This window comes from Amblyomma maculatum, chromosome 10 (genome assembly GCF_055883805.1).
Source record: "Amblyomma maculatum isolate TAMU_Amacu chromosome 10, ASM5588380v1, whole genome shotgun sequence".
Classification (NCBI taxonomy): Eukaryota; Metazoa; Arthropoda; class Arachnida; order Ixodida; family Ixodidae; genus Amblyomma; species Amblyomma maculatum.
This window is the reverse complement of record NC_139353.1, coordinates 84,992,864-85,019,908: the sequence shown is the minus strand read 5'-3', so window position 1 is coordinate 85,019,908 and position 27,045 is coordinate 84,992,864. Positions and strand designations below refer to the sequence as shown.

General features: G+C 46.3%; 2 protein-coding genes across 2 annotated transcripts; one reads left to right on the top strand and one right to left on the bottom strand.

The window, feature by feature from the left end:
* Window positions 1-12,624: 12,624 nt before the first annotated feature.
* LOC146176932 (uncharacterized) lies at window positions 12,625-16,637 on the top strand. Its single transcript, XM_084581426.1, has 3 exons — window positions 12,625-12,694; window positions 15,386-16,012; window positions 16,423-16,637. The coding sequence occupies exons 1-3, from the start codon at window positions 12,625-12,627 to the stop codon at window positions 16,635-16,637; spliced, it is 912 nt and encodes a 303-aa protein (XP_084437552.1).
* Window positions 16,638-17,410: 773 nt separating this feature from the next.
* On the bottom strand, window positions 17,411-26,784 carry LOC146176931 (uncharacterized). The gene is made up of 9 exons (XM_084581425.1): window positions 26,467-26,784; window positions 26,334-26,398; window positions 24,990-25,046; window positions 23,819-23,878; window positions 23,245-23,304; window positions 22,928-22,987; window positions 22,621-22,680; window positions 17,794-18,170; window positions 17,411-17,637 (listed from the first exon to the last, which is right to left on the bottom strand). Exons 1-9 carry the CDS (start codon window positions 26,782-26,784, stop codon window positions 17,411-17,413), a joined length of 1,284 nt encoding a protein of 427 aa, XP_084437551.1.
* Window positions 26,785-27,045: the final 261 nt, after the last annotated feature.

The window sequence follows — 27,045 nt, the reverse complement described above, 5'->3', positions numbered from 1 at the left end:
CGCTTTGCCACCTAGTCGATGCTATTACGGAACCTGAACGCTTTCGGCATATTGTTACGGGCATCGGAATCGTCGCTTTCAACGCCTTGTTGGTTCAGAACCCCTCCGCTGTGTCGGACATAACCACCACCTGCCAATGACTGGACGAACTCCAGTCGTTCCGCCCGCAGCACGATAAAATCAATGACGGCGTTCTTGTTGATGACAACCTGCGCATATACGTGCCGTTATATGAGAACAGCTCGCAAATCAAGCAAGCGTAGCTCTTGGAAGCTCGAACCTCCCACCAGAACCTTCAGGTTTGCGCAGCGTCGTCAAGGAGGACCTGGCCGCCTTCACCTGCGCCGTGGCACTAGCCACGCCGACTACCGCCTGCCGCTTTCCCGCATACGCTGAAATGGCTTTTAAGCCACTTGCCCCAGTCCATTCTCCTTGTCCTGCTCCTAGGTGTGGTCATGTAGCTCCTGTAGCCTCATGCTCTCAACCGCCCCGTTATCGACAATCCTGCGTCCTTCCCGCCCAGTCTGCTATTACTGCAGAATCCGCGGTCACATCTTCCGCGTCAGTCACCGGCGCCAGCAAGCGAACAGCGTGGTTATGCTCCATTCGAGAATCCCCGCCTGCGCCAGCCTGAAGCTTCCACGGTCCCAAACTCCGATTCCTTCTACCATTCTCCATCACCGCAGGATTCCCAGGATAATTCCCGACCCTCTCGTTCTACGCAACGCCGCTCCCCATTGCCTTTACGCTACTCGTCCCCACTTCGACCGCTTTCCCAATCGTTTCTTTCTAGCGCGGACAACTAACAGAAGCAGTGTTTGAAGGGAAAGCTGCTTCACAAACGAACTCTGGAATTCTTCCCGGACACCCGTCTAACATACTGAAAGTACTCATCGAAGGAGTATACGTTTAAGCCCTCATCGATACGGGTTCCGCTTATACCGTCATTAATAGCAACTTGTGTTATCGTCTCCGCCAAGTAATAACTCCGTACAGCGGTCCCCCTCTCCATGGAGCGAATAGTACCACCATCACACCCATAGAGCAATGCACAGCGCACATTCTCGTTGATGTCCAGTGCCATCATATTGAGTTTGTAGTGATTCCGTGATGCGTTTATGAAATAATTTTAGGCTGGGACTTTTTATCGTCGGCGTCTGCCCTTATCTCCTGCCGTGACCGCCTCATTCACATTGCGGACACTGAGTTCGAATCAAAATCTGCCTCCTCCCCACTCCGTCTGCTCGCTGCCCTTGACTACGTTTTGAGCCATGGCCGTGAGCACCTTATCACTGCTAACCTCGATTATGCACTTGACCGCGATGCTTTGTTTATTGCAGTTTGTAGCAAAAATACAATTCTTGCCGTGGGACCGAGGCTAAAGGTGACGTACAAGTCACCTGACTGGGCCTTCGGCACCACAATTGACATGTGCAACACAACGCAGCAGGCACAGAGCAGCACAAAATAGTCAGTCATATGTGAGAATGTAATACAAACACAAACCAGGGGCAAAACACATAAAATTCATTCCTTAACATAGATCAAGGCAACAGTGTCAACAGTAATTGGTATTACACAACGAAAATAGGAAACAAATAATCACGTATGTTCCAAAAAGTGCATCTTAATTTTTTTTTAATTTTAACAAGGAGGATGATTCTTCAAGTAGATAAAATATGTCAGGATAGCAGTTCAAGAGATTAGGGATTTGCCAGTGAATTAACTGCATACCATACCCGGTCCTTATGCGAGGTTTTATAAAGTTCACATTTCTAAGGACGTAATGTGGATCCGTGTTATAAACGTAGTTAAAAACGCATTACTGTCAGTTTTGTATTGTCGGTATATAAATTCGGATAGTCGTTGTTTATAGAGGGCTGTAATACTTAATATATTATTTAGTTTAAAGTATGCAGACGCAGAATCATATCTAGACAGGTTGTGTATAAACCGAAGGCCTTTCTTTTGCAAAATATAAATCTTTTCCATGTTGGTTTTTGTACCCACTCCCCATACCAACAGGCAGTACTGAACACAAGACTTGACAGAGAAAAAATATAGTTGCTTCCTCAAGTACATTGGCAGAAGCGGGCGAAATTTATTCAGTATGCCTATGTATCGGGCTGTTTTGCTGGATACAAAATCTACATGATAAGACCAGCGGAGGTTTTCGTGAAATAGAACACTTAAATACTTATGCACTGAAACACGTTCTAAGGAGACAGATTGGAACGAAAATGTGATATTTTTATTTATTGGTTTATTGACAGCGGAAAAATTATATATTTTGTTTTATTAACATTTAACATCAGCTGGTTTGCACAAAGCCAACTCGACAGATCTTCAAGCCATTTGTCAGCTGCAGACACTGGAGAGGGTAAGCTTGGCGAGGAAAAAAAGGCGCTCGTGTCATCGGAATAGAGCAAGATATTGGAAGTTTCAGGGATAGCAATTATATCATTTATATATTAAAGAAATAATAGAGGGCCTAGGATGGAACCTTGAGGAACACCGTATTTAATGAATTCAGGATCCGAGGCAAAATTATTTATAACGACAAACTGAGAACGGTTTGACAAGTAGCTTTGGAGCAGTTGAAGTGCGACGCCTCTTATTCCGTAGTGTGGCAGTTTTTCAAAAAGTATTTCATGCTTAATTGAGTCAAAAGCTTTGTTGAAGTCCAAAAAAATTCCTATAGTACACAACTGCATGTCTATATTATGTGCTATCTTATCTTTAATGAATAATAGAGCAGATTCAGTTGACTTACCTCTCTGGAAACCATACTGGGCTGCAGAGAGCAAGGAATTTTCAGTCAAGTGCTTAGTTAGCCTTAGATTAATTACTTTTTCTACTATCTTGGAAAACAGTGGGAGGACTGATATTGGGGCGATAGTTACTGATACAATCGACGGCACCCCCTTTGGGTAGAACTATGACTTTACCAATTTTCATTTTATCTGGAAATATTCCTGTAGATAACACCTGATTAGTTAAGTGGCATAACACTTCAGATAGAATATCAGAAACCGCTTTGATTGGTGCTGCCATAATGCCATCGAAACCACATGAACTGTTATTTTTAAGGTCATTAACTAGGTCGACAATTTCGGCTTCTGTGACTGGATAAAGAAACATGGACTTAGTCAGGTTGCACTGAATATACTTATCGAAATCGTAAGAACCAGAAGTAGTAAAAGATCCAAAGGTAAAAAATGTCTATTGAACACATTACTGAGAGCCACACCACCGTAGATTTGGTTATCAATCTTTAAATCATCAGGTAAAACTGTATGGTGTTTGCCAAGTAAGCTTTTTACAATGCGCCATGTCTTTTGAGGATCATAATAAATGTCAGCAAATTTATTGGCATAGTAGTGGATACGTGCTTTCTTTATATCGTTACCTAACTTGTTACGGATCTTTTTGCATTCCTGAAATAATAATTTCTCTCTGCATGATAGGAACTTATGGAAGAGAGAATTTCGCGCTTTTATTCTTATCACTAAGTCGCGGATAATGATAATGAGTTAATGATACCAGCGCCACGGTGGACCTCCGACGGCGTAGCGCTTGCCTCCATCCTCACCTGTTTCAAAAGCGATTGCGCGGTTGTCGTGGCGATGAACACTCGTTCCCAGCCTTTATTTTTACCGAATGGAGGAACTGCTGGCTTTCTTTTTGAAGGAGATCCTGTTCCCCTCGCCATGCTTTCCTGTGCTTCTGCACCATCTGATGCTCTACCTCAGCGACCTTCCTCGGCGCTCGCGGAAACCATCAGCACTGACCTAACTTCTGAACAGTCGGCGGCATTGCTCGCAGTCCTTTTGAAAAAACACTCTTTTGATGTGTGTACGTCAAATGTAGGCCAAACATGTGTCACCGCCCACCGCATAGAGACTGAGGGATCAACCATTGTTCGTCGCCGCCCATATCGCGTTTCCTCATCAGAGCGCAAAATCACTAAGGACCAAGTTGCCGACATGCTCGCGCGAATTATCATCCGGCCATCGAGCACCTCCTGGTCCTCTCATGTTCTCAGAGTATTTCTCAAGTCTCGACTTGCGCTCGGGAAATTGGCAAATTCCCATGCATGAATCCGACAACGACAAGACTGCATTTGCTACTCCCGATGGTCTTTATGAATTCAATGTGATGCCTTTCGGTTTATGTAATGCTCCAGCCACCATCGAGCGCATGATCTACACAGTGCTTCGAGGAATGAAATGGAAGACGTGCTTGTGTTATCTAGACGATATTATCATCTTTTCGTCGGAGTTCTCCCAGCACTTGCACCGTCTCACAGATGTTCTCACATGTCTGGCACGAGCCGGTCTCCAGCGCAACAACAAAAAATGCAACTCCGCCAGCAAAACCATCAAAGTCCTCGGCCGTGTCGTTAGCAAGGCGGGCATACAGCCCGATCCTGACTAAATTGCAGATGTAAATAATTTTCCTCAGCCCAAACGCCAAAAAGAACTGCGCAGCTTTCTCTGGTTGGCGTCGTACTTCTGACTTTTTATTCGAAACTTTGCTTCTGTTGCGGCCCTTTACACAACCTTCTGAAGTCTGACGCGCGTTTCTTATGGTGCAATAAATGTGAACAGGCCTTCCAATACCTCAAGCAAGCACTCACTTCAAGTCCTGTGCTTTCACATTTTGATGAGACAGCTCCCACCATTCTTCATACTGACGCCAGTGGACAATGCATCGGTGCCGTTCTTTTGCAAAGCAACGCTGTGTCCGAAGAGCAGGTTGTAGCATACGCTAGCCGTTCTGTCACAGCATCTGAGCGTAACTGCGGCATTACGGAACAAGAATGCCTCGCCATTGTTTGATCTATCCAAAGATATAGACCCTATTTGTATGCTCGCCACTTCACAATCGTCACCACTCATCATGCGCTCTGTTGGCTGCCGTCGTTAAAGAACCTATCCGGTCAGGTCGGCACTGGGTGTTACGTTTACAAGAGTATACCTTCACCATCACGTACAAATCCGGCAGAAAACGCTTCGATGCTGACGCCCTCTCTCGATGCTCGCTGTCTTCTAGCCCAACCAACTTCCCTGCGGCCACTACACGACTACACTCTGCCCCTCACGTCAGACTTCGGGTGATCGTCTGGATGTTGCGCCCATCGAGGCCTCTCCACTGGAACTAAGCAGCAACTTCTCGGCATTGTAGCAGACTGATTCTTACTGCAGCACAATTATCGCTCGCCTCCGCGGTCAATCACCTGCACCCAATAGTCGCCTGCGTCATCAGCTTCGCCTTTTCCGGATTCAACACTGAACACTTTACCGCTCTGTATACCACACGACTGGTCACCGGTGGGTTCTCATTGTTCCTCGCTCTCTCCATCTTGTGTTGGAGGCTTACCATGACGATGCCACTGCCGGTCATTAAGGACACCACAAGACGTACGACCGTATAAAAAGCCTCTACTTTTGGCCCGGACTTTCTACCAGCGTCGCCAAATGCACATCATCATGTGCTTCTTGCCAACATCGTAAGCGGTCAACATATCTTTCTGCCGGCACTTTGAAACCTTTTCGTTGCCCATCCGTGCCTTTCGATTCTGTCGCCATTGACTTATTCGACCCCCTACCTCTCACGGCCGCCGGTCATAGTGGGCTGTAACCGCCATTGTCCATCTGACGCGCTACGCTGAAACAGCCCCCCTTTGCTCCGGTGCCGCTTCTGAAGTTTCCGAGTTTTTCCTGCGAGCGATGGCCTTGCGTCATGGTGCTCCTCGTATCTTGGTTAGCGACAGTGGGAAGACATTTCTTTCCCAAGTCTTGGCGGAAGTAATCCACGCTGCCAACACCGTCCACAAAACATCTTCTAGTTATAATCCTCAGATCAATGGCCTCATCGAACGCGTTCACCGCACCTTTTCCGACATGATATTCATGTACGTCAGTCCTGGCCATAAAAACTGAAACACCATTTCCACTTTCCTTACCTATGCCTATAATTCCGCCGTTCAACACACCACAGGCTACAGCCCATTCTTCTTAGTTTATGGCCGTCAACCAAAAACCCTATTCGACACCACCTTCTTCTCTGCACCTGCCTCCTCATCTGCATCGTTGAGCGACAAGTTTTCTACACGTATGGTCCATTACCGGCAAATTGCTCGCTGCAACACTGAAGCCGCCCAACAAGAACGGAAGCACCGCTATGAGCACCATCACCGCACTGCCTCCTTCAAAGCCCTCTTGTTAGCTGGAACGGGAAACCGCGCGACGGCAGCAGTGTTATCGAGATCCGGGCGGACCCCATCAGCGCTCACATGGCCAAGGAACGTGAGTTCTGCATACCCGAAGTGGCATTTCTCGGGCTTCAGCGTGAGATCAGGAGAACGGAGCGCTTTCAGTACAGCTCGAAGGCGTTCAAGGTGTTGGTCAAATGTTTCCGAAAAAACAACTACGTCGTCCAAGTACACAAGACAGATCTGCCACTTGAGGCCAGTCAGGACGGTGTCCATCATCCTTTGGAATGTATCTGGGACAGAGCACAATCCAAATGGGAGTACTTGGAATTAATATAGGCCATCTGGAGTGACTAATGCGGTTTTTTCTCGGTCTCCTTCGCCTACTTCGATTTGCCAATAGCCGCTCTTCAAATCAATAGATGAAAAATACTTCGCACGTTGCAAACTGTCCAGTGAGTCATCGATGCGCGGCAACGGGTATACATCTTTCTTTGTCACATTATTGAATTTCCGATAGTCGAGGCAAAATCAAAGAGTGCCGTCTTTCTTCTTGACCAGGACTACTGGTGAAGACCACGGACTTTGTGAAGGCTGCACAACACCATCATCCAGCATCTCCTGAACCTGCGTCTGGACCACTTCTCGTTCTTTGGCAGACCCACGATAAGGCTGCTATCGTATAGGGCGAGCGTCTTTCATAAGTAATGATGCGATGTTGTGTGATGGGCGCTTGACGAACCTTCGAGGAAGAAGCATAACAGTGCTTGAAGTCCAGCAACAGTAGCTCTAAGGCCTGCCGTTTCTCCTTCGACAAGTGGCAGTTAATGTCGATGTTGTCAAGAGATGGCTCATTAGTTTCGACTGCCGTGGATGCAAACCAGACCCGATCGTGCTTAAGAGGGTCAGCGAAAGCGATAGCAGTTCCCGGAAACAAGTGCTGGAGCTCATTAGAAAAATTTGTGACAAGGAGTGCAGCCCGGCCATTGTGAAGTGACAATAAATTTCGAGCAGCGCAGATGCCTTGAGCAAGCAGGAGTGAATGGTTCGTTTCCGCTACAGCATCGCCGGCACGGAAATCGTCACAGGTAACTTCCACAAGAACACTGCTTCGCGGCGGCAGCGAAACGCTCTCGGCGGAAACGTGAAGTGCGGCATTGCAAGGACTGCTACTATCTCGTTCGGCAGATTGTCGAAAATGTGACGCGTCTATTTCGCAGGTCGATAACTGCTCCGTACTCTCGCCGAAAGTCAATGCCGAGGATAAGGTCACGGGAACAGTCACTCAAAACGACGCAACTAACGACGAACGTATATCTGTTAACTTGAATGCTGCCGTGCACATCCCATTTGGGGTAACTATATGACCGCCGGCGGTTTGAAGGTACACACCTGGCCAAGCAGTGAGCACCTTCCTCAAAACAGTCGCCATGCGACCACTCAAAACTGAATAATCCGGACCGGTATCCACTAATGCATTGGCTGTAGTACGACCGTCTAAAATAACAGAAATGCCCAGAGAAACGCTTTTGGCTTCCCTATGGGATGGTACCAGCAGCTCGCGGTTGTATCGAAGCGGCGACGACGGGAGGTCTCCAACGCAGCGACTACCAGCGGCCTCGCCCCGAAGGTCGCTGTTTTCAGTTTGTCTGACCAGGGCTAGACGAACGGCCTTGCCTGGCAACTTTAGGTGGCAATATATATATATATATATATATATATATATATATATATATATATATATATATATTGACACGTAGCCGTTTAGGCCCGTAACCAGAATGTTGGATTTTAATGGGGGTTGATCTAGCAGGCGCAGGACAGCAGGTCTGTAGCACCGAAAGACAGCAGCTAACTTCAGCTTCTTCTCATGGAACGCCACGGGGCTACTTCTTCGAGTCCGCGCACGAGACTCTCGATTAACAGCCGCCTAGCGGCTGCTTTTGCACACGCTACATTACCCCCCTCTCTAAAAAAAATAAATGTGAACTTGATGGATTCGAAAGCACAGAGAAAAAAAATAAAGCTAGAAACATGTGGTAAGCGGTGCGTTAATTTTCTCGCGAAAAGTACGGCTTCATGCGCACGACATGGACGACCTCGGATTTCTGCTGGTGACGAGTAGAAGAAAAGCCTTCCGAAAGCACTCTGTACGTGACGTCGCTCAGCTGACGGAGCACTTTGCATGGGCCAAAGTACTGCTTCAGAAGTTTTTCGGATAGTTCCCGACGTCGAATCGGAGTCCAGAGCCACACTCTGTCGCCCGGTTCGAAAGTCACTACATGGTGGCCGCGATCGTAACGGTGGGCTTCTCGACCTTGCTGATTCCGGATGCGTGCTCTCGCCTGCTCTCGCGCTTCTGCGCGTTAAGTGAACTCCTCGGCGGCAACTTCGAGGTCACAGCCGTCGTAGGGCCAGATGGCTTCGAGAATTGTCGAAACTTCGCGGCCAAGCAATAACGAGAACGGTGTCATTTGCGTTGTTTCCTGCTGCGCCGTGTTGTACGCGAATGTGACGTACGGGAGGACGTCATCACAAGACCGATGTCCCACATCCACGTACATGGACATCATGTCGGCGAGAGATTTGTTCAGACGTTCTGTCAAGCCATTAGTTTGTGAATGGTAGGCGGTTGACCTGCGATGGGTAGTACCGCTTAGCTGCATGACAGATTCCAGTAGCTTGGCAGTGAATGTAGTGCCTCGGTCCGTTATTATAACTGTCGGGGCGCCGTACCTCAGGAGAATGCGTTCGATGAAAAATTTCGCTGCCTCGATTGCCGTTCGTTTCAGCGTAACGCGTGAGGTAATCTGTAGCGACAATTATCCACCTGTTGCCCGAATCAGAAATTGGAAAAGGACCCACCAGATCCACGCCAACTTGTTCGAATGGGTATCTTGGCATTTGAACAGGATGCAGTAAACCGGCCGGTTTCACAGACGGTGTATTGCGTCGCTGGCAATCATGGCATGTTCTCACGTGATGTCGTACTGCGGTCGCAAGGTTTGGCCAGTAATAGCTCTTCTGAATTCGGGCCAGAATTAGAGCATATCCCAGGTGACCCGCGTTGGACTCGTCATGACATGCCTGTAAGATTTCTTCGCGAAGAGAGTCCGGTACGACGAGGAGATAATCTCTTACCGTCGGAGTGAAGTTGAACTTGGATAAAACATTGTTTCGCATGCAAAACTATGAATGCATTCTGGCAAAGAGACGGGCAACGTCTGTAGTGCGCGCTTCCAGAAAATTGATCAGTGGTTCGAGAGCCGGGTCGTTACGTTGCTGCTGCGAAACAGTAAGCGCGTCGACGGCAGCAATAAGGGGGAAGTCTGGTTCTTCGTATTCTCGCGCAGCCTCGACAGGTGAATGGGACAAGCCGTCAGCGTCGTTGTGCTGACGTCCAGACGTATACACGATGGTCATGTCGAACTCCTGTAGCCGTTACCTCCATCGTTCAAGGCGTCCGGAGGGGTCTCGCAAGTGCGTTAATCAGCACAGAGAGTGGTGGTCACTCACAACCCGAAAGTGCCGGCCATAAAGATAGGGTCGAAATTTTATCACCGCTCATACAACAGCCAGACATTCTTTTTGGTGGTGAAATAGTTCGATTTGGCACGGGACAAATTCCGGTTGGCGTATGCAATAAATCGCTCGGCACCGTCTTGTCTCTCGACGAGTACAGCGCCTAGACCCACGTTGCTGGCATCTGTGTGGACCAGAGTCTCGGCATTCGCATCAAAATGGGCAAGCACAGGTGTTGTCTGCAGGCGGTGCCGTAACTCGTCGAATGCCTTTTGCTGTTTGTCCATCCAGGTGAAGTTGAGATCATCCCGTGTGAGACGTGTCAACGGAGCGGCAATGCGCGAAACGTCTTCAATCAACCTACGGTAATAGGCGCAGAGGCCCAAGAAACCGCGAACTGTCTTCTTGTTACATGGAGTAGAGACTTTGGTGAAGGCTGATGTTTTAGCGGGATCGGGACGAACTCCTCGATGGCTGACGACGTGGCCCAGGAACAGGAGCTCTTCATAGCCAAAGTGGCACTTTTGGGGCTTTGATGTGAGGCCGGCAGATCTGATAGCCCGTAGCACAGCGGAGTGATGTTGGAGGTGTGCCTCGAACGTTGGCGAAAACACAACGTCGTCCAGGTAGACTAGACACATCTGCCATTTACGACCAGATAGAACTGCGTCCATCATTCGCTGAAATGTCGCTGGAGCGGAGCATAATCCGAAAGGTCGGACTTTGAATTCATAAAGTCCATCGGGGGTGACAAACGCTGTCTTTTTGCGATCACGTTCATCGACTCCGATCTGCCAGTAACCGCTCTTAAGATTAAGCGATGAAAAGTACCGCGCGTGGCTCAGCCAGTCCAATGAGTCATCAATGCGTGGCAGCGGGTAGACGTCTTTTTGTGACCTGATTGAGCTTACAGTGGTCCACACAGAACCTTAAACTTCCGTCTTTCTTCTTAACGAGGACAACAGGCGAAGCCCAGGGACTCCTCGATGGTTGTATGACACCGTCATTTAACATCTCGTCAACCTGTTGAGAAATGACCGCGTTTCCGCGGTGACACTCGCTAGGGGTTCTGTCGGACTGGTCGGGTGCGGTCGTCGGTTATTATGCGGTGCTTGGTCAGGGGCGTCTGTTTAACGCGGAGGCGGATTAGACGCAGTCTTAAAACTTAAATAGTAGCCCGACGAGTTTATCCTTCTCTGCCCTCTGCCGGTGATAGAGCGGGATTCACATCAGGGTCGAAGTTGGGCGTTTGGCTGGCAGAAGTGTTGGTCTCAAGAACAAAACAGTCGTGGGCTGCTTCTGCGACACCTTCAAAGTAATCTACCTTGGTGCCTTTAGCGATGCGTTGCCGTTTGTTCCCGACTTTCGTAATCAGCACATGAGCTAGACCATTAGTCAGATGAACTATACCGCGTGCAACACAGACTCCATGATGTAACAGAAGCTCTGTGTTCTGTTCGGCAATACCGGCAGCATAGGAGTGGTCGTCGCACCTGACTGTGACGAGAGCAGACGAACGTGGCAGCATGGATACATCCGCGTCAACAATGCGTAAAGGTGCGTGGCGTCGTTCAGAGTCAGCGGTCATCGTTGCAGGCGTCGAAAACGTGACCGTACGGCGAGGAACAATAATAATGGCCCCAGGCTCACGTAAAAAGTCCATGCCAAGTATGAGGTCCTTGCAGCAGTGCGGCAGGATAACAAAAACGACTACAAAGGCTGAATTGGCGATGGTTACTCGGGCAGTGCCTCGCCCGATCGGTGGCATAAGGTGACCGCCAGCAGTGCGAATTTGCGGCCCCAGCCATTCAATTTTCACCTTGGTGAGCCGATCTGCGAAATTCTTGCCTATTATTGAGAAGTCTGCTCCGGTGTCTAACAAAGCGGTTACTGGGTGTCCGTCGACGAGAACGGAAAGGTCGGCGATAACAACGTGATCGGCTTGAGGTTGATTGGGAGTTTCGGGTTCATGTGGCGGTGGCGGCATCGTAGTCACAGCATCGGGCTGAGTCTTCATGGGGGTCTTCGGGACACCGATTCCATTCGTCAGCAACCTGCCTTATTGAAGTCGCCGTCTTCAGTTTTCCCTGTGTGGGCTTGGCGACCGGCGTCTCGGCGCATCATTAAAATCACGGCGGCTAGGTGACGAGTAGCGCATGGGAGAAGACTGTGTACGGTCGCTCGAAGAGATTGCACGGGTTGCGAGGTATTCCTCGATTTCTGGAGGGCGTTCGCCGACCCGGGGAAGCGGGGAATCATGAGAAAAACCCCGAAAACCGAGCTCGCGGTATGGACAACGACGGTACAAGTGGCCGGGTTCTCCGCAGTGGTAGCACAGCGGCCGTTGGCGAGAAGTGCGCAAGACGTCTGCCTTCCGAACCGGTGGCTGCATTACGGGGATATTCTGGGATGGCGGCTGCTAGGAAGGCTGGTAGAATAGTGGCTGAGGAGCGGACGGCAGCATGACGATGCTCTTGTGGAATGGTGGCTGGTAGGAAACTTGTTGGAATGGTGGCTGCAGAGGAGGCGGCGGCTGTGATTCGAAACGAAGCTCTTGCGCTGGAGGTACGGCAGGGTGACCGAGAGCCGCTGCGTAGTTTATAGAACGTAGCTCCGACAGCGACTCAGGCGGTGAAAATTTTTGACGAATTTCTTCACGTACGGCTTCGGTGATCGCAGCGGCCGTTGGGTTAGGCGATCCAAGATTAAGCTTAAGGAGCTCCTCGCGAGCTACCTCGCAGATCAGCTCACGCAGAGAGTGATTTTCAGCGGACCCGTACAATTTCGCCACACTGCTGAAGGGCTGACCACAGGCAGACTCTGTGCGCCGGCATGGTTGCTGCAGAGCTCGCTCAAAGACGGTAGCTTCATTGATGAAGTCCGCGATGGTTGAGGTGGACTGCGACTACATCAGGTTGCGCAACGTCGCTGATTCTGTTATGTCGGGATCAGCCCGTCGGCAGAGATGGGTGACGTCCTCAGCGAAAATGACCACCAGGTAGTTGCACACGGGCTTCTAGGAGGCGGCGTGCGCGATCACGGCGGTCGTGGCTGGCAAAAGTGTCCCGCAGCTGCTGGCGAAAGGGATCCCAACTTTGAAGATTGGCTTCCCTATTCTCATACCACGTTTTTGCGCAGTCCTCAAGGGCGAAATATACATTGCGCAGCTTCTGAGCAGGGCTCCACTGATTGAATTGCGCCACTCGCTCGAACTGGTCGATCCAGTCGTCGACATCTTCCCCAGTAGCACCATGGAAACTGGGGGGCCTACGAGGCTGCTGAAGCAGCAAATGTTGACTTGCCTGGTGCCACCCGTAATAATTATGAGGGATTATTATTAACGATGCGCCCTTAACGGAGCGCACACTCCCAGACACCCTTAGAATAAGTGGGGGTAGCTGTTCCGGTCGCAAAGGAGGTGCCCTCGACCTGCGTGGCAAGCTCAGCCGGAATTCAACTCCCTTGTAGTGACAGAAGGGGGTGGCCGTTTGGTTCCAAGCTGTCGCCAGTTCAAACCAGAGTAAGGATCGGAGTCAGAAGTAACAAACAAAACACAATTTATGTACAGCAAGAGACGATACAAAGGAATACACAAGATCACTTGAAATGCAGGGACGAGAGGTTCACAGAATACAAACGCTAAGCATGCAACTACAGAATGATTCAATAACACAGAGGCTTTACAACAGATCAAACACGAGAGAGTTACATAAACAAACACCAAATTGTTCACCGGGCACTGTTGCAGTCCGACGCCTCAAGAGTCACGATGTGGCCGCCATACGAGACGAGCGCCGCTTCCTTGCAGGTCCGTGGGCTTGCCAGCAGCAGGTGATCCCCGAGAGTCCAGTCGGAGCACTGGCGAACACGCCGCAACCACTGACTGACTGACTGGCTGACTGACTACTCAACAAGCGGCGCGGTCTCCTTAAATAGGGCGCGCCGCATCTGTCTGTTAGCACGCGTCAAAGCTAGCACGCACACACACTTAGCTTCGCTGGTTATAGACCTTTTCACAAATCGTCGTTTGAGTAGCGCCATATTGCCCGATATGGGCGACGTCTAGCGTCGAAACAGGTTATGCCGCCATTTTGGACTGTGCTTGTGAAACCTGAACCTGAGGCGGACGGCCGTGCACCTGTTTTATGCCCTTCAAGGCGCCGTGTTTCGTACTGCTTCTTCCTTTCATTTCGCCTCTGTTGTGCCGCATGACCTAATACGCCATTCATATGCTCACACGAACGACCAGTGTGAAGTAATGGCCAACGCAAACCCAGCCAGCGGATCCGGCGCTTCGTCGTCGGCATTGGTGTCAAACGCGTCGGGTTCGAGGCCCGGCGTGCTAGTCAGTGGTAAGTATTTTTATTTATTACTGCTGCACACAGTGACTGTAGTCGTGGATTAAATCTGATCTTTACGTTCCGCGGTTGAGGGTAACCCGATCTAGCGAAAGCAAACGCGTACGTAGTTCTCGGCAAGGAGGCGCCGGCGGACAGCCGACGCATGACAGCGGTCGGTAAACATGTGGTGGTTGTCCCACACAATGCAACGCAGAAGCAGAAGCTCAATCGTCCTGTTTATCGCACCTTGTGCAACGCATGTTGCTCTTAACAATTTTAGCAAAAGAAGGAAGCGTGACGCTCGAGTAGTGTGGTACATTCTGCGAACCGGCGCGAGACAGCGGTCGCAGATCTGAGCGTTACTGATGCAGCCAGGTACTATGTTTCGAAATGAGCTTTATGTGCAGGGCCGCGTAGGGCACAGGTGAAAGCCGAGACAATATTTTGGCGGGCAAAAGTGCTGCATACATCCCTTATAAGCCATGCATTTCTCAGATTGTTGTGAAGTGTTATATACAAATTGACTAGTTCCTCTCTCAGCATTGTTTATTTTTTTTTATCGACGAGTTCCTCTCTTGGCATTGTTTAATTTTTTTTATCGACGAGTTCCTCTCTCGGCATTATTTTTTTTTATCGACGAGTTCCTCTCTCAGCATTGTTTAATTTTTTTTTATCGACGAGTTTCTCTCACAGCATTGTTTAATTTTTTTTTTATCGACGACTTTCTCTCTCAGAATTGTTTAATTTTTTTTTTATCGACGAGTTCCTCTCTCAGCATTGTTTTTTTATCGACGGGTTCCACTCTCAGCATTGTTTATTTTTTTTTAGACACTGAAAAAAGTTGTGCTTGGAAGAATAACAAACGTAGCCGCTTCATCTACATACATGAAAGTATTGGGTCGAAGAGCTTGCTTCTCGCAAGTTGTTTGCAAATTTGGTATGTGGGGTTCAACACCTCAAAGCGACTCGGGCTATGAGGGCCGCCGCAGTAAAGAGCTACGGATAGTTAAGACCACCTGGGGATCTTTAAAGTGCACTGGCATCGCAAGCAAACAGGCGCCCTCCCAGCCGTGCCGCAAAATGGCTCAGCAAAATCCCATTATTGAGCCAGTGTTTATATTGTTAGACTGAAATGTTAAATGTTTCTTAACCGGCGCATTATTTCTGATGTTCGTTCGTACTCAGCAAATTATTTCCAGGGAAGTTTTCAGAAGCATAAATGGGCATGTGAAAAAGAAAGTGGAGTTTTGCTCCCACCTTAATTAATAGAAACATGGAGATGACTGACTTCACTTTTTCTTTGCAGAAAACCTTGTCTACGACCACCCAGACAACATCAAAGATTGGACAGAAGATATGAAGGATTGGCCCGAAATTAGAGGACCAGATATCATATATTATTTGCTACATTCGAAAGCCTGTGACCTGCGAGAAGTACGGTCATACAAGTCCCTGCAATCATATAATTATTTACAGTCGAACTGGGTGGGAAAAGTCCTCCTACATAAAGTCAACAATTACACTATGATCTTGAAGGCAGACGTCAGGCCATCACAAGCTGTTCACAACAAGCCTCACCATGTGTGGGTGTCAGCAACGAAGGAAGGCGAAGTGCTACGTGTAGGCTGCACCTCCATGGCTGGCCAAGCTAGAGTCTGTAGCCATGTTGATGCTGTGCTATGGAAAGTAGACTGCGCAGTCGCCCGGGGCCTTACCGGAAGGACATGTACTGATGAAGCGGCGAAGTGGAACAAGGGCACTACACGAAACGTCCAGCCCTCTGAAATTGAAGGAATTAGCTTCCACCTTCAGAAAGAGACTGTTGATCCCACTGTGCAACGTCCAGCACGAAATTCACAAGTGCTGCTTTCTGAAGCCGAAATCAGGAAGTCTCATGAAGACTCCGGTTACCCGGAGCTGTTCAACATACCAGGTATGCTTTATAGCATCTCCGAAATTTCACTACTCATTACGGAATCATAACAGTTCAGAAAATTGCTGTGCTGTATGAAAGAATATCTTGTTATTGACAAGTGGCTTAACTGGCTGCAACCATAACAGCTTAAAAAACACCGTTCTGTGTGAAAGGATAGCTTTTTTATTGATGAAAGTAGCTTAACTGGCTAATACCAACACTATTCTTTCATAAAGCACGTTTTACTGTGGACAATGAACGGTAGTTGCAATTAGTAGCTTTACATTTTGTACGCCGCAGAATACCGATGTTGGTTTCTTATCCTAAAGATCAGAAATGTTTTGAAACTGAGCTCTTGTGAAGCCGTGTTTGCTTGCTAATTGAACTCCATTCACTCCACTGACATGCTCGTCTACGTTAACTTTCAGGAACACTGCTTCACGCAACCTCCACAGCACCTCACCAGCCCACACCAACAGCCGACGAAAGTGTTTGCTTGCAACACATCGTCCACGATGACGTCAGTGCACTGCCCGAGAGCTGTGACCGGTGCAACAGCTTCTATGCAAAGTTCATAGTTCTTTCACCAAGAGTTGCTGCATGCCTAGAAGAAAATACGAGAGAACAGGACAGCCCACTTTAGAAAGTTGCTCGCTGCTTGAGGCTGACGGCATCAAATGTGAAAAGAGTACCAAAAAAGAGCACAACGTCATGTAAAGCTGCAGTAATGACCATGTTGTCACCAAACTTTTCTGGAAATGCTGCAACTAAGCACGGCCATAAATATGAGGCTGTTGCCCGTGAGCAGTTTTCGAAAAAAAAACCGGGCTAAATGTGACACTCAGTGGCACAGTTGTGCATGCAACAATGCCTTGGCTGTCTGCCTCACCTGACGGTGTTTTGCAGGCAGCTGATGCACTTTTAGAAGTGAAATGCCCATATGTAATGGATGCGGTAGGTCTAATAAAATCAGGTAAATATGATGTCAAGGAAGTTGACGATAAGTACATATTAGCAGAGAATAGCCCAAATGGGTATTTTATACAAGTGCAGTTCCAGATGTATTGTACTGGGCGCAAACTCTGCTACTTTTATGTCTGGACAGTAAAAAGTGATGCAATCATAGCAGTGCCTTTTGAAAGCACTTTTGTACGTGCTCAAGTGCCAAGACTACAAAGGTTCTACTTTTGTGAGCTGTTGCCAGAAATCGAAAAGCAGCATGAAAATGGCAAGCTCTCATTGTGTAAGGAGTACATGAAATTATGTGAACTGTGATCCCAGCAGTGTTGAACTTTTCAGAGCTGGACAAGTGCATGTGCCATTTAATTTCGTGTGAAGAATTTCTCGCCACGTAACACACAATGCAATAAAGTTTATTGCCAAAAAGACACTATGATGAAGTACAATGTTGATCATTTACTCATCCTTTTCTTCAACATGTCTTGCAATTAAGGGGCCCTTTAAATTGCACAGGCCAGCACAAACAAATATCATGTTACTTATGGTTTTCTTTGATCGTATTGGCAGGGCTTGCTTGAATATTCTAAATGTCTTGATTCTGTTTATGGCCCTTTCGACGTGTATGCGCACCGACGCAATTCTCCTGGTTTGAGTTACTTCACTTTCGCTGAGCTGAGACTTTCCTGTAAAGAAGCAGTAGGTAAACCAAACAGGTTAGTGTAGTCTGAGAAAGAAAAAGGCTAAAGCTGCTCAAATACAAGGACCAGGGGCCGGAAAATGCGACACCATGGGTACACTGCATCCATGGTCTCCTGTCCTCGTCCTATTCGTCCTATCACCTGGGACTAGAAAATCTTCAACACCACTTTCACTCATTATAAATTTGTCCGAAGCTCTTCTACCGTACGCAGGTGACACAAACATCACATAGCCATTCGGTGCAATGGCGGTCAGGAATTTGACCGTATTATGCGCTTTGTAACTGCTGAAGGTTTGAGCCCTAGCAAGGAGCTTCGTTGGCCTCTGAAGGAAGACCTCGGAGCAGTCTATGATGCAGGTTGTTTTCTCGTAGCCATTCTCGGTGAAAGATTTTGGCATGCTGTTTCTGATCAGCGACCGTGGCAGCCACACTACAATTTTCTTCATGATCTTGTGCAGCACAGATAAGGTGTGCATGAACAGTTTGTACACGTATGAAACTGATATGCCAAATATCCTTGACAAGTGCCCATAAAGTAGACCAAGCCGCAATCTCATTAGCGTCAGCAGCAGCTGGTCCTCTACTGATGGTTTGGTTTGTGGGGTTTAACGTCCCAAAGCAACTCAGGCTATGAGAGACGCCGTAGTGGAGGACTCCGGAAATTTCGACCACCTGGGGTTCTTTAACGTGCGCTGACATCGCACAGCACACGGGCGCCTTGCTTTTCGCCTCCATCGAAAAGCTGCCGCCGAGGCCGGGATTCGATCCCGCGTCCTTGGGAACAGTAGTCGAGCGCCGTAACCACTGCGCCACCCCGGCGGGGTTGGTCCTCTACTGAGAAAGTTGAAAGCAGCAAGACGTTCTTAAGGCTCTCAGTAGAGGACCATTAAGGCTCTCAGTGGTCCTCTACTGAGAGCCTTACGAACGTCTTGCTGCTTTCAACTTTTACAGCATTGACTAAGCTGTCAAATGCGGGCTTTGACAATCCTGTATAAAATTGGCAGTCCTCTTCTGTCAGGGTAGATGACAAGACTTGCCCCTTTCCAAAGGCATACTGCAGACCAGATTTACAATAGGTGTGGTCATTGTGACCAAGATCTTCCCACTGTGTAGACATCTCTTTTCTTGAGACCTGTTGAAAGAATACAGCTGTATTTAGAGGCCACAAAAATAATATTGTGGCATAACAAGTGTCCAAACAATGAAACAATTTTTTTTTATTGAGGATGCTTTGTGCTTTTATTCGATATTTTACACTTCATCATCATCATCATCATCAGCCTGATTATACCCACTGCAGGGCGAAGGCCTCTCCCATAACTCTCCACTTAACCCGGTTCTGTGCTAGCTGCATCCACTTGACCCCTGCGAACTTCTTAATCTCATCCGCCCACCTAACTTTCTGCCGCCCCCTGCTACGCTTTCCTTCCCTTGGAATCCAGTTTGTTACCATCAGCGACCATCGGTTATCCTCTCTTCGCACTACATGTCCTGCCCATGTCCATTTCTTCTTCTTAATTTCCACTAGAATGTCGTTAACTTGAGTTATTTCTCTGACCCACTCTGCACGCTTTCTATCTCTTAATGTTACCCCTACCATTTTTCGTTCCATAGCCCTCTGGGTTGTCCTCAACTTAAGTAGAACTCTCTTGGTTAGCCTCCACGTTTCAGCCCCATAGGTGAGTACAGGCAAGATGCAACTGTTGTATACTTTCCTCTTGAGCGATACCGGTAAGCTGCTAGTCATAATCTGCGAGTGCTTGCCAAATGCGCTCCATCCCAATCTTATTCTTCTTGTTATTTCCTTTTCATGGTCCGGATCTGCGGTTACTACCTGTCCTAAGTAGATATATTCGCCTACTACTTCCAGTATTTCGCTACCTAATGTAAACTCCTGTTCCTTCCCGAGGCTGTTGAACATTACCTTAGTCTTCTGCATATTGATTTTCAAGCCTACCTTTCTACTTTTCCTGTCTAGGTCATCAATCATTATTTGCAGTTCATCTCCCGAGTTGCTTAGCAAGGCAATGTCATCAGCAAATCGCAGATTACTCAGGTATTCTCCATCTACCCTTATCCCTAACTGCTCCCATTCTAATACTCTGAATACTTACTCAAAACAAGCTGTGAATAGTACTGGGGAGATTGTGTCTCCTTGCCTAACACCTTTCTTTATGGGAATTTTGTTACTTTTTTTATGCAGAAGTATGGTTGCTGTCCTTTATCGCCTTGTCCTTTATCGCATACATCTGGTTTTTGCCTATGCCGAATTTCTTCTTTACCGCTTTAAGGCTTCCCCCCTTCTTTACAGCATGCTCAATTTTCTCCATGTTATACTTCCTTATATCGGCCACCTTGCGCTTATTGATTAGCTTTGATATCTCGGCCAATTCGATCTGGTCTGTTGGATTGGAAGCTTTCATACTCTGCCGTTTCTTAATCAAATCTTTCGTCTCCTTAGACAGCTTACCGGTATCCTCTCTAACTATCCTACCGCCTACTTCTACCGTGTGTTATCCTTAATACTAAAATTGCTGCGTGCACCCACCTAGTTTTGAAACAGGTGTTCTGAGACCACAAGCAATTAAAAAAGTTCAAAACGGTAATTGGTTCAAAAACATCACTTGCCGCAGCACTGAGCAATGTAACTTTTCTTAGTGTCCTAGTGCCATGAAACCAGTGCGCACATAGGTAATTCTTTGCATATCGTTAGTGCACACAACACTTAACCTACTTAAACATTGCAGCGTAGATTCAATAAGCGATAAATGCATGCATGATAGACTCCATTAGTACAGCCAGTGTTCCTTGCAGTCTCTTAGGAACTTCCTGCATATTGACATTTGACTGTGATATTGAAAAATATAAAAAGCGCCATGCTTTTACTTTTCTTAACATTTAGGATATCACCTATATTACTGATACTGATCATCACAGTTAATAGATGAATATCTAGTGGGCCCTCAGCATCTCTCAAGAGAAAAGTATTTAATAATTGCATCTCACCAATACTCACCAATGAGGCAAAAGCTTGAAGGTTAACAAATAGGCTTGAAATTGAACTGAAGACAGAGCAGCAAGCTATGGAATGGAAAGTGACAGGCATAGGATTAAGGGACAGGAAGGCAGGTTGAGCGGAGAACTAACATGAGAGAGACATCCTAGCTGCAATCAGAATAAGAAATGAGCATTGACAGTGCAAGTAATAGGATGCAAAGGTATCCACTGTTTTTTTTTTAGTGCAAAAAAAATGTGTTCCTAGAGAAGGCAAATATAATACGGGGTAGCAGAGTGGTAGGTGAATGAGGCGAGGAAATTTGTGGGAATAAGGGTGCTGCAGATAGCACACGATAGGACAATTGGAGGTCAGTGGGAAAGGTCGTCTTGCAGTAGCTGTAGTTATGTAGCCACTAATCAGGTTTATTAGAAATTATGGCAATAGGAGGCCAGCACTTCCCACACCTATAGCACTGCATAAAATTGTCGGATTTTTCCTATCCAAGAGTCCCCTGAGCAGGTCAGAGCAGCCTAGCTGTACGCATCACTCATATTTATGCTTCTTCCAGCTGAGGGCAGGCTATTCGGAAAAAATGAAGAGACAGCTACTCTGTTAAAAATTCTAGTCATGAGTACTTTCTTGAGATAAACACTGGGCACCTAGCCCACTTAAAAATGTAACACGAGACCTCTTGCACAAGCCGCTTACCTGATCTTAGTCAAATGAACATGGGAGAGACCTTTTTATTGCCATGTAAGGCGAGGTGGCACTTTGTCCAGATTACAGCATGACCAGTTAAGCTGCAGCATCATAGCAGTAAGCCGGTGCAGCATCGTGCACTCTGCAGTGGCCGTTCAACTTCAAAAATTATTTTCTTCCTTTAAGCAAGATTTGTTTTCAGAAAATAGCACGAGCTAGAAGACAATATACTTTACTACATATAGTCATTTTTTATTTTTTATGTGGGCCGCCAGGCATGCAATCTGTTCCCAAAGTTGAGGAAGATTGTATTTTTTGCGTATTTTCTACTTTAGATAGATAGATCTGTTTACTGAGTGGAAAGGAGAGAGGTCGACCAGAATATGAATATCTGGCATGCTACTCTGCATTGGGGAAGGACAATGTGGTGAGAAGAGGTATGAAAAAAAAAAACACACACACACGGCGGCTTTTTTTTACATATTTGCTACTTTTTCTAAAAACAGAAGTACAGCTCATGATTCAAATTTATTTTTTTCCGTCTGCTATACCTTACCAATTAAATATTGAGCTTTAAAAGCAATACTGATTTTGAAATAAATTCACAAATAGCAGAATTTTGTAAATTTAAAATATATACAAAATTTGTTGAATACATATTTTTCATCTGTGGATTACACTGGAGTGCAAAGGAACATATGAAGATGTAGGAAAAAATGTGAATCAAGTTTTGTGCTATATAAATATATATATATTTTTTCCAATGACTGTATTTGCATCTATTTCAAGATGTGCGTAGACAATGAAAAAATATTTTTTCAAGAACTTACCTGGCAAATTACTATTCTTTATATGTACCCACAGCTACCATGATTTTTTTAGAGAAATTGTTGATAGTCGAGAGCCACATGTGGAGCGTTTGAGATGGAATGACTAAAATGTTTTGTAGGCAGTTACTGTTAAAGTATCCAGTCTCGAAATGGTTTACTGTCTGCTCACATTCCTTTATTCAATACATACATGAAAAACACCACATTGTCAACTAACTCGGGGTACCAGGGCATCATGGTTGAGTAAAGTGTTATCCAAGGACGCTTTATGCTGTACAGTACACACCAATATTGTGAGTGGTAAAAGCGTTGTTATGAGGATAAAGCCACAGTATGCCCTCATGTAGGCTATTGCAACTGCTACCCGTCAGTGTAGGTGTCTACCAGTGGTAAACTAACTCCCACAAAAATGCAAGGCAAATACTTCATGGATACTTACTGTGAAGGCGTGTGCGGCTCGAAACTGCTGACAGTCTTCATGTGTTCCCTCAGGCAGTACCTGCATAATAAACACTGCACCGTCAATCGCCTCATTAAGCAAGCCTTCATTTATCAGAACAAGATGTGTTCACAAAATGCTTTACATTCCATGGTGGGCAACATTGTTGTCAGAAAAAAGCTTCAGTCACTGAATAAAAAGCCAGAGCGTGCTTTTTGTCTTTTGTACAGTAGCAGCTAGTAAATATTGCGGTGTCCACCATTGGTAGGAGCATTAAAAGACAAGACAATGCTTTGTGGTTACTCACCACAGCAGCGTTTGTATCTTCCAAATGTTGACTGCCTGTTTGTCCTGCTTCAGGTGTCTCCTGCATGAAAAATGTCATCACCAATCAGCATGTTGTACTGCACCTTCATTAATTGTAAGGTGTTTTCAAAATGTTCTTAACTCTATGCCAGGCATTCCCTTTTATTTCAGAGACAGTACTACTTTCACTGTGAATTAAAAACGCCATACCAAGCTTTTGCCTTTCTTGCATTGTCAGCTAACAGATATTATGGTGTCTACCAATGATACGAACACATCTAGCCTTGGCGGATGATAAAAATCGTCATGGTTACTCACCGTGGAAGTGCCTGCATTTTCAAAATATTGACAGCTTGCGTCTCCTGCCTCAGGCATTCCCTGCACAAATATAACCCATAGTCAAGGTTCTTTAAAAATATGTTGTGTTTTCAAAATGTTTTATACTCTATTGTAGGCGTCCCTTATCAGCGGCAAAACTGCTGTCAATGACAATTTAAACGCAATGCATGCACTTGTCAGGTAACAGATATTATGGCGTCTATTAATGGCACAGACCACTGTATCCTTGAAAGACAATAAAAAGCTCTTTGGTCACTTACAGTGCAAGTGTCTGCATCATCAAAATGTTGACAGCCTACTTTTCCTGCCTCAGGCATTTTATGCACAAAAATATTCCATAGTCAATCAGCTTGTTGTACAAATGCTTCTTGTTGTATTTTCAAAACGCTATATAATCTTGTGTAGGCGTCTCTTTTATTAGAGCAAAAACTGCTGTCACTGAGAATATAAAAGCAATAGCATGCACGCGTCAGCTGCCAGATATTATGCTGTCTATCAATTGTACAGGCTCCTGTAACCTTCAAAGACAATACAGAGCTATTTGGTCACTTACAGTGTAAGTATCTGCACCATCAACATGTTGACAGCCTGCTTCTCCTGCCTCAGGCGTTTCCTGCACAAAAATATTCCATAGTCAATCAACTCTGTGTACAAAAGCTTCTTGAACTCTTTCATGGGCAGTGGGAGCTATGCTGCTTGTTGGTAGCAAGGGGGTGATAAACACTTTTCCAGCAACAGGAGCATGTCACTGTCTGGTGTCATCTCTGCGAGAATTGAAAAAAAAAATATGCAGTTATGCCCTGTGGCACGAAAGGAATCGATTTACAAGTCCATTTTCTCCTAGGCTTTGATAGGCTAATATCAAGACTGGCCAGCTGAGGTTTTCTTTTATTTGTGGCCTGAAAGGGCACGTAAATTCTTGTCAATTGTGTAGTAAGCAATCTGAAAGCATTATTTTAATGTAAATTTATTACTATAATATAAAGTCATCTTCATATAACTTGAACGGAAAGAAAATATTCGGTGAATTTGTGCTCTTACTGGGCGGTGGGAAGAAAGACTATAAAAAGCCCTTTAGTAACTTACAGTGTGTCTGTTTCGTGAACTTGCTTACCATCCGCTTGTGCTCCTTAACAGAAGGGTGTATGGGAATTTCTGGAATACTTTCATAACCTGGCTTGTATATTTTGCAAAAGCTTCATTTAAGTCATTGTTCTGAACACAGTTTACTGTTTACCATAAACACTACCTTAACCACTGGTGAAGCTGGCATCATTGTAGATATGGAAGCAATATCATGATCTTGTTTTGGTTACACTAGCTGTTAATGAGGATTTCAGAACTCTAAATATGGAACTGATCGCTGCTGTCTTGAAAGGGAATAGACAAATGATTTGCTGGTAGTTATCGTAGAAGCACTCACGTCTTGAAGAATTTCTGCTTCCTAGCTACGCACTGCAATATAAACACCATCCAGTAGGCTGCTGTGTGGTGCACTTGGCAAAACAATATGAGTGTTTATTTTATAGTGTGTATTACTTGCAATAATGATAAAAGCCAAGCGTGCTAAAAGGAGATGTTATGCCTTCATGGGACTTCATATGTTGGATTCTATTTACTTTTCTCGTATGACACTGGAATATCTTTTTAGAAATGATCCCCCTTAAAAAAAGGCGTACTACCAAGAGCATATTGCTATCAGAAAATTCTGTGGTATTACTCACGGCATCAGGTTTTGGATGCTGCATTGTACCATCTGCTTCAGCTGTGTTCGGTACTTCCTGCCAAAGAAAACAGTGCCTGATAAGGAAATACCCTTTTTTTGGCAGTGACTTCAGGAGTATCACTGCCACCTACATCCACGACAATCTGTGGAAATCAATGGGAAGCACAGATCAGTGATGTAAACAGTCGATCATGGGGATCTACGGTCTCAAATGTACTTTGAATGGTAACATCGTCGGAGTCAGATATGAGCGCCTTCTGTATTATAAACAACCCGAAGGTTTTTGCACCAAGCATGCAGTGCAGCAGCACATAACAGTGACCCCCCCCCTACACACACACACAAAATAAATATTGCCCCTCCGCACTCTGCAGTGACAGACTTTATGCATTTTCGCGACCGCTTTATTTCATCACGCAAAACCAACAAGCCCACCTGTACCACATGACAAATTCGGATCCAGAAAACTGCACTGTATGTTTGTTATTTTCTTAGTATCCTTGTGTTCTTACACCGATTGTTCCCATGCATACGCAGCTAATGGTCAAAACTTATATCCTCGCCCTTAATTGAAAATCAAAACTAAGCTCTCTGTTACCATATCGGAACTTATTTTGAAAAAGTAAACTCATGCACAGCAATATTTCTCTAGATTAATGCTGGTATATAAATAATAGTAATGACAAATCTTTCAAGCGCAATACATTTAAGAGCTTCATCATAGTCTCAGTGAATCGAACTTGCTCCAGGAGTCAGATTATCTCTCAGTGCACACTTTGATGAGGTTCTGGAGGGGTGCGTGCATGTCCCACAAAGTGGCTGGAAGTATTTTGAAATTCCCGTATGAAATTGTCCATTCAGGATATGGCCTTCCTGGAGTATAAAATAAATATTTTACTTGCCGTTTCCTCTAAGACTAGATACTTATTTGCTAATCTCCCTGTGCACTGCAGGCTTCTAACACTGTCATGTATTTATTGCCTGAGGTGCTCCCACTGCACAAAAATCAGTTGCTGAAATACTAAATCAAAAGCCACTGAGTAGCACTTGCCAGAGTGTCTTCACTGCTCCCTGTGTTTTTCGTTATTCGGCTCAATTTCATCACGTAGTTAATTAACTATATCGCAGTCTGTCGCTAACGCAGCAACTTTTCCACGTCCGACATTTTTTTTTTGTTCAAGCGTTGTTAACATCGGCCCCAAACTGATCTCGTGGTCTGGAGCTTCGTGTCCAGAATCTAAGAGCCCACCGTTAGATGTTCTTGCAGTCTCTTCGTGGAGTTCACGTTTTGTCTGCAAAACAAGCCGCAGAAGTCATTATAAGGACCATTGGAATGGCTCACTTGAGTACCTTTTTAGCTGGCGGTATGTGTTCTTGCCTCACCAGGCGACGCCGTCCCGTAATCACCTACAGAGAATCAGAACGCTAATTAAAATCAGAACGTTCGCGTTTCAAAGCAAAAACGAGGAACTCACCTTTCTCTGGTAGCCCAAGTGCAGCGCGGGCACAGCGTTCACGTCGGTCTTTATTCCTCCGACGAAGTGTCGCGAGCAGACCCGCGACCACGAACTCACTGCAAAATCTTTCCGGTTGATTGCAGCTATCCACTGCTTTCGCAGATCGGGTGATGCAGGAAACCGGTGCAACGTAAACATGTCACATCGGCAGTGCTCCCGCGGAGTGCTGTGTTGTGGGCACACTTCAGTCCCCAAAATCGTTCTCTTCCGCTGGTTTTTGGTACACCCATACACAGCACAGTGCTGCCCTGTAGACTTGCGATTGGCGTATGCCATAATTTGCGAGGGTAAGTCATTCGCGAAGAAAATAAATGCAAACGTCGACGGATACCCACCGCTTCACATTGCAAGCGCGAGGCAAGTCACAGTCCAGCCCAAACAGGCAACATTGATGCGTACTCTCGACGCCAGAACGTCAGAAGCGCCCCCGTGAAAAGATCTATAGCGCTCTCTCCTCCTCCCGTCGAGCTGCGAGTCGTCATTGGCCAGGTCCCATAGAAAATTCTCAATGTTTCTGGCGTATTCCAGACTGATGAG

What these genes read in the sequence shown, in the direction of transcription:
- LOC146176932 (XM_084581426.1), top strand. Translation starts at nt 12,625, where the DNA reads ATGGTTGAGGTGGACTGCGACTACATCAGGTTGCGCAACGTCGCTGAT. An exon ending in TGTTATGTCGGGATCAGCCC is followed by an intron (nt 12,695 to 15,385) that starts GTCGGCAGAGAT and finishes TTTTCTTTGCAG; the next exon opens with AAAACCTTGTCTACGACCAC. An exon ending in GGAGCTGTTCAACATACCAG is followed by an intron (nt 16,013 to 16,422) that starts GTATGCTTTATA and finishes GTTAACTTTCAG; the next exon opens with GAACACTGCTTCACGCAACC.
- LOC146176931 (XM_084581425.1), bottom strand. Translation starts at nt 26,784, where the DNA reads ATGGCATACGCCAATCGCAAGTCTACAGGGCAGCACTGTGCTGTGTAT. An exon ending in ATGGTGCAGATACTTACACT is followed by an intron (nt 23,305 to 23,818) that starts GTAAGTGACCAA and finishes ATATTTGTGCAG; the next exon opens with GGAATGCCTGAGGCAGGAGA. An exon ending in TGAAGATTTTCTAGTCCCAG is followed by an intron (nt 17,638 to 17,793) that starts GTGATAGGACGA and finishes GCTTCTTTACAG; the next exon opens with GAAAGTCTCAGCTCAGCGAA.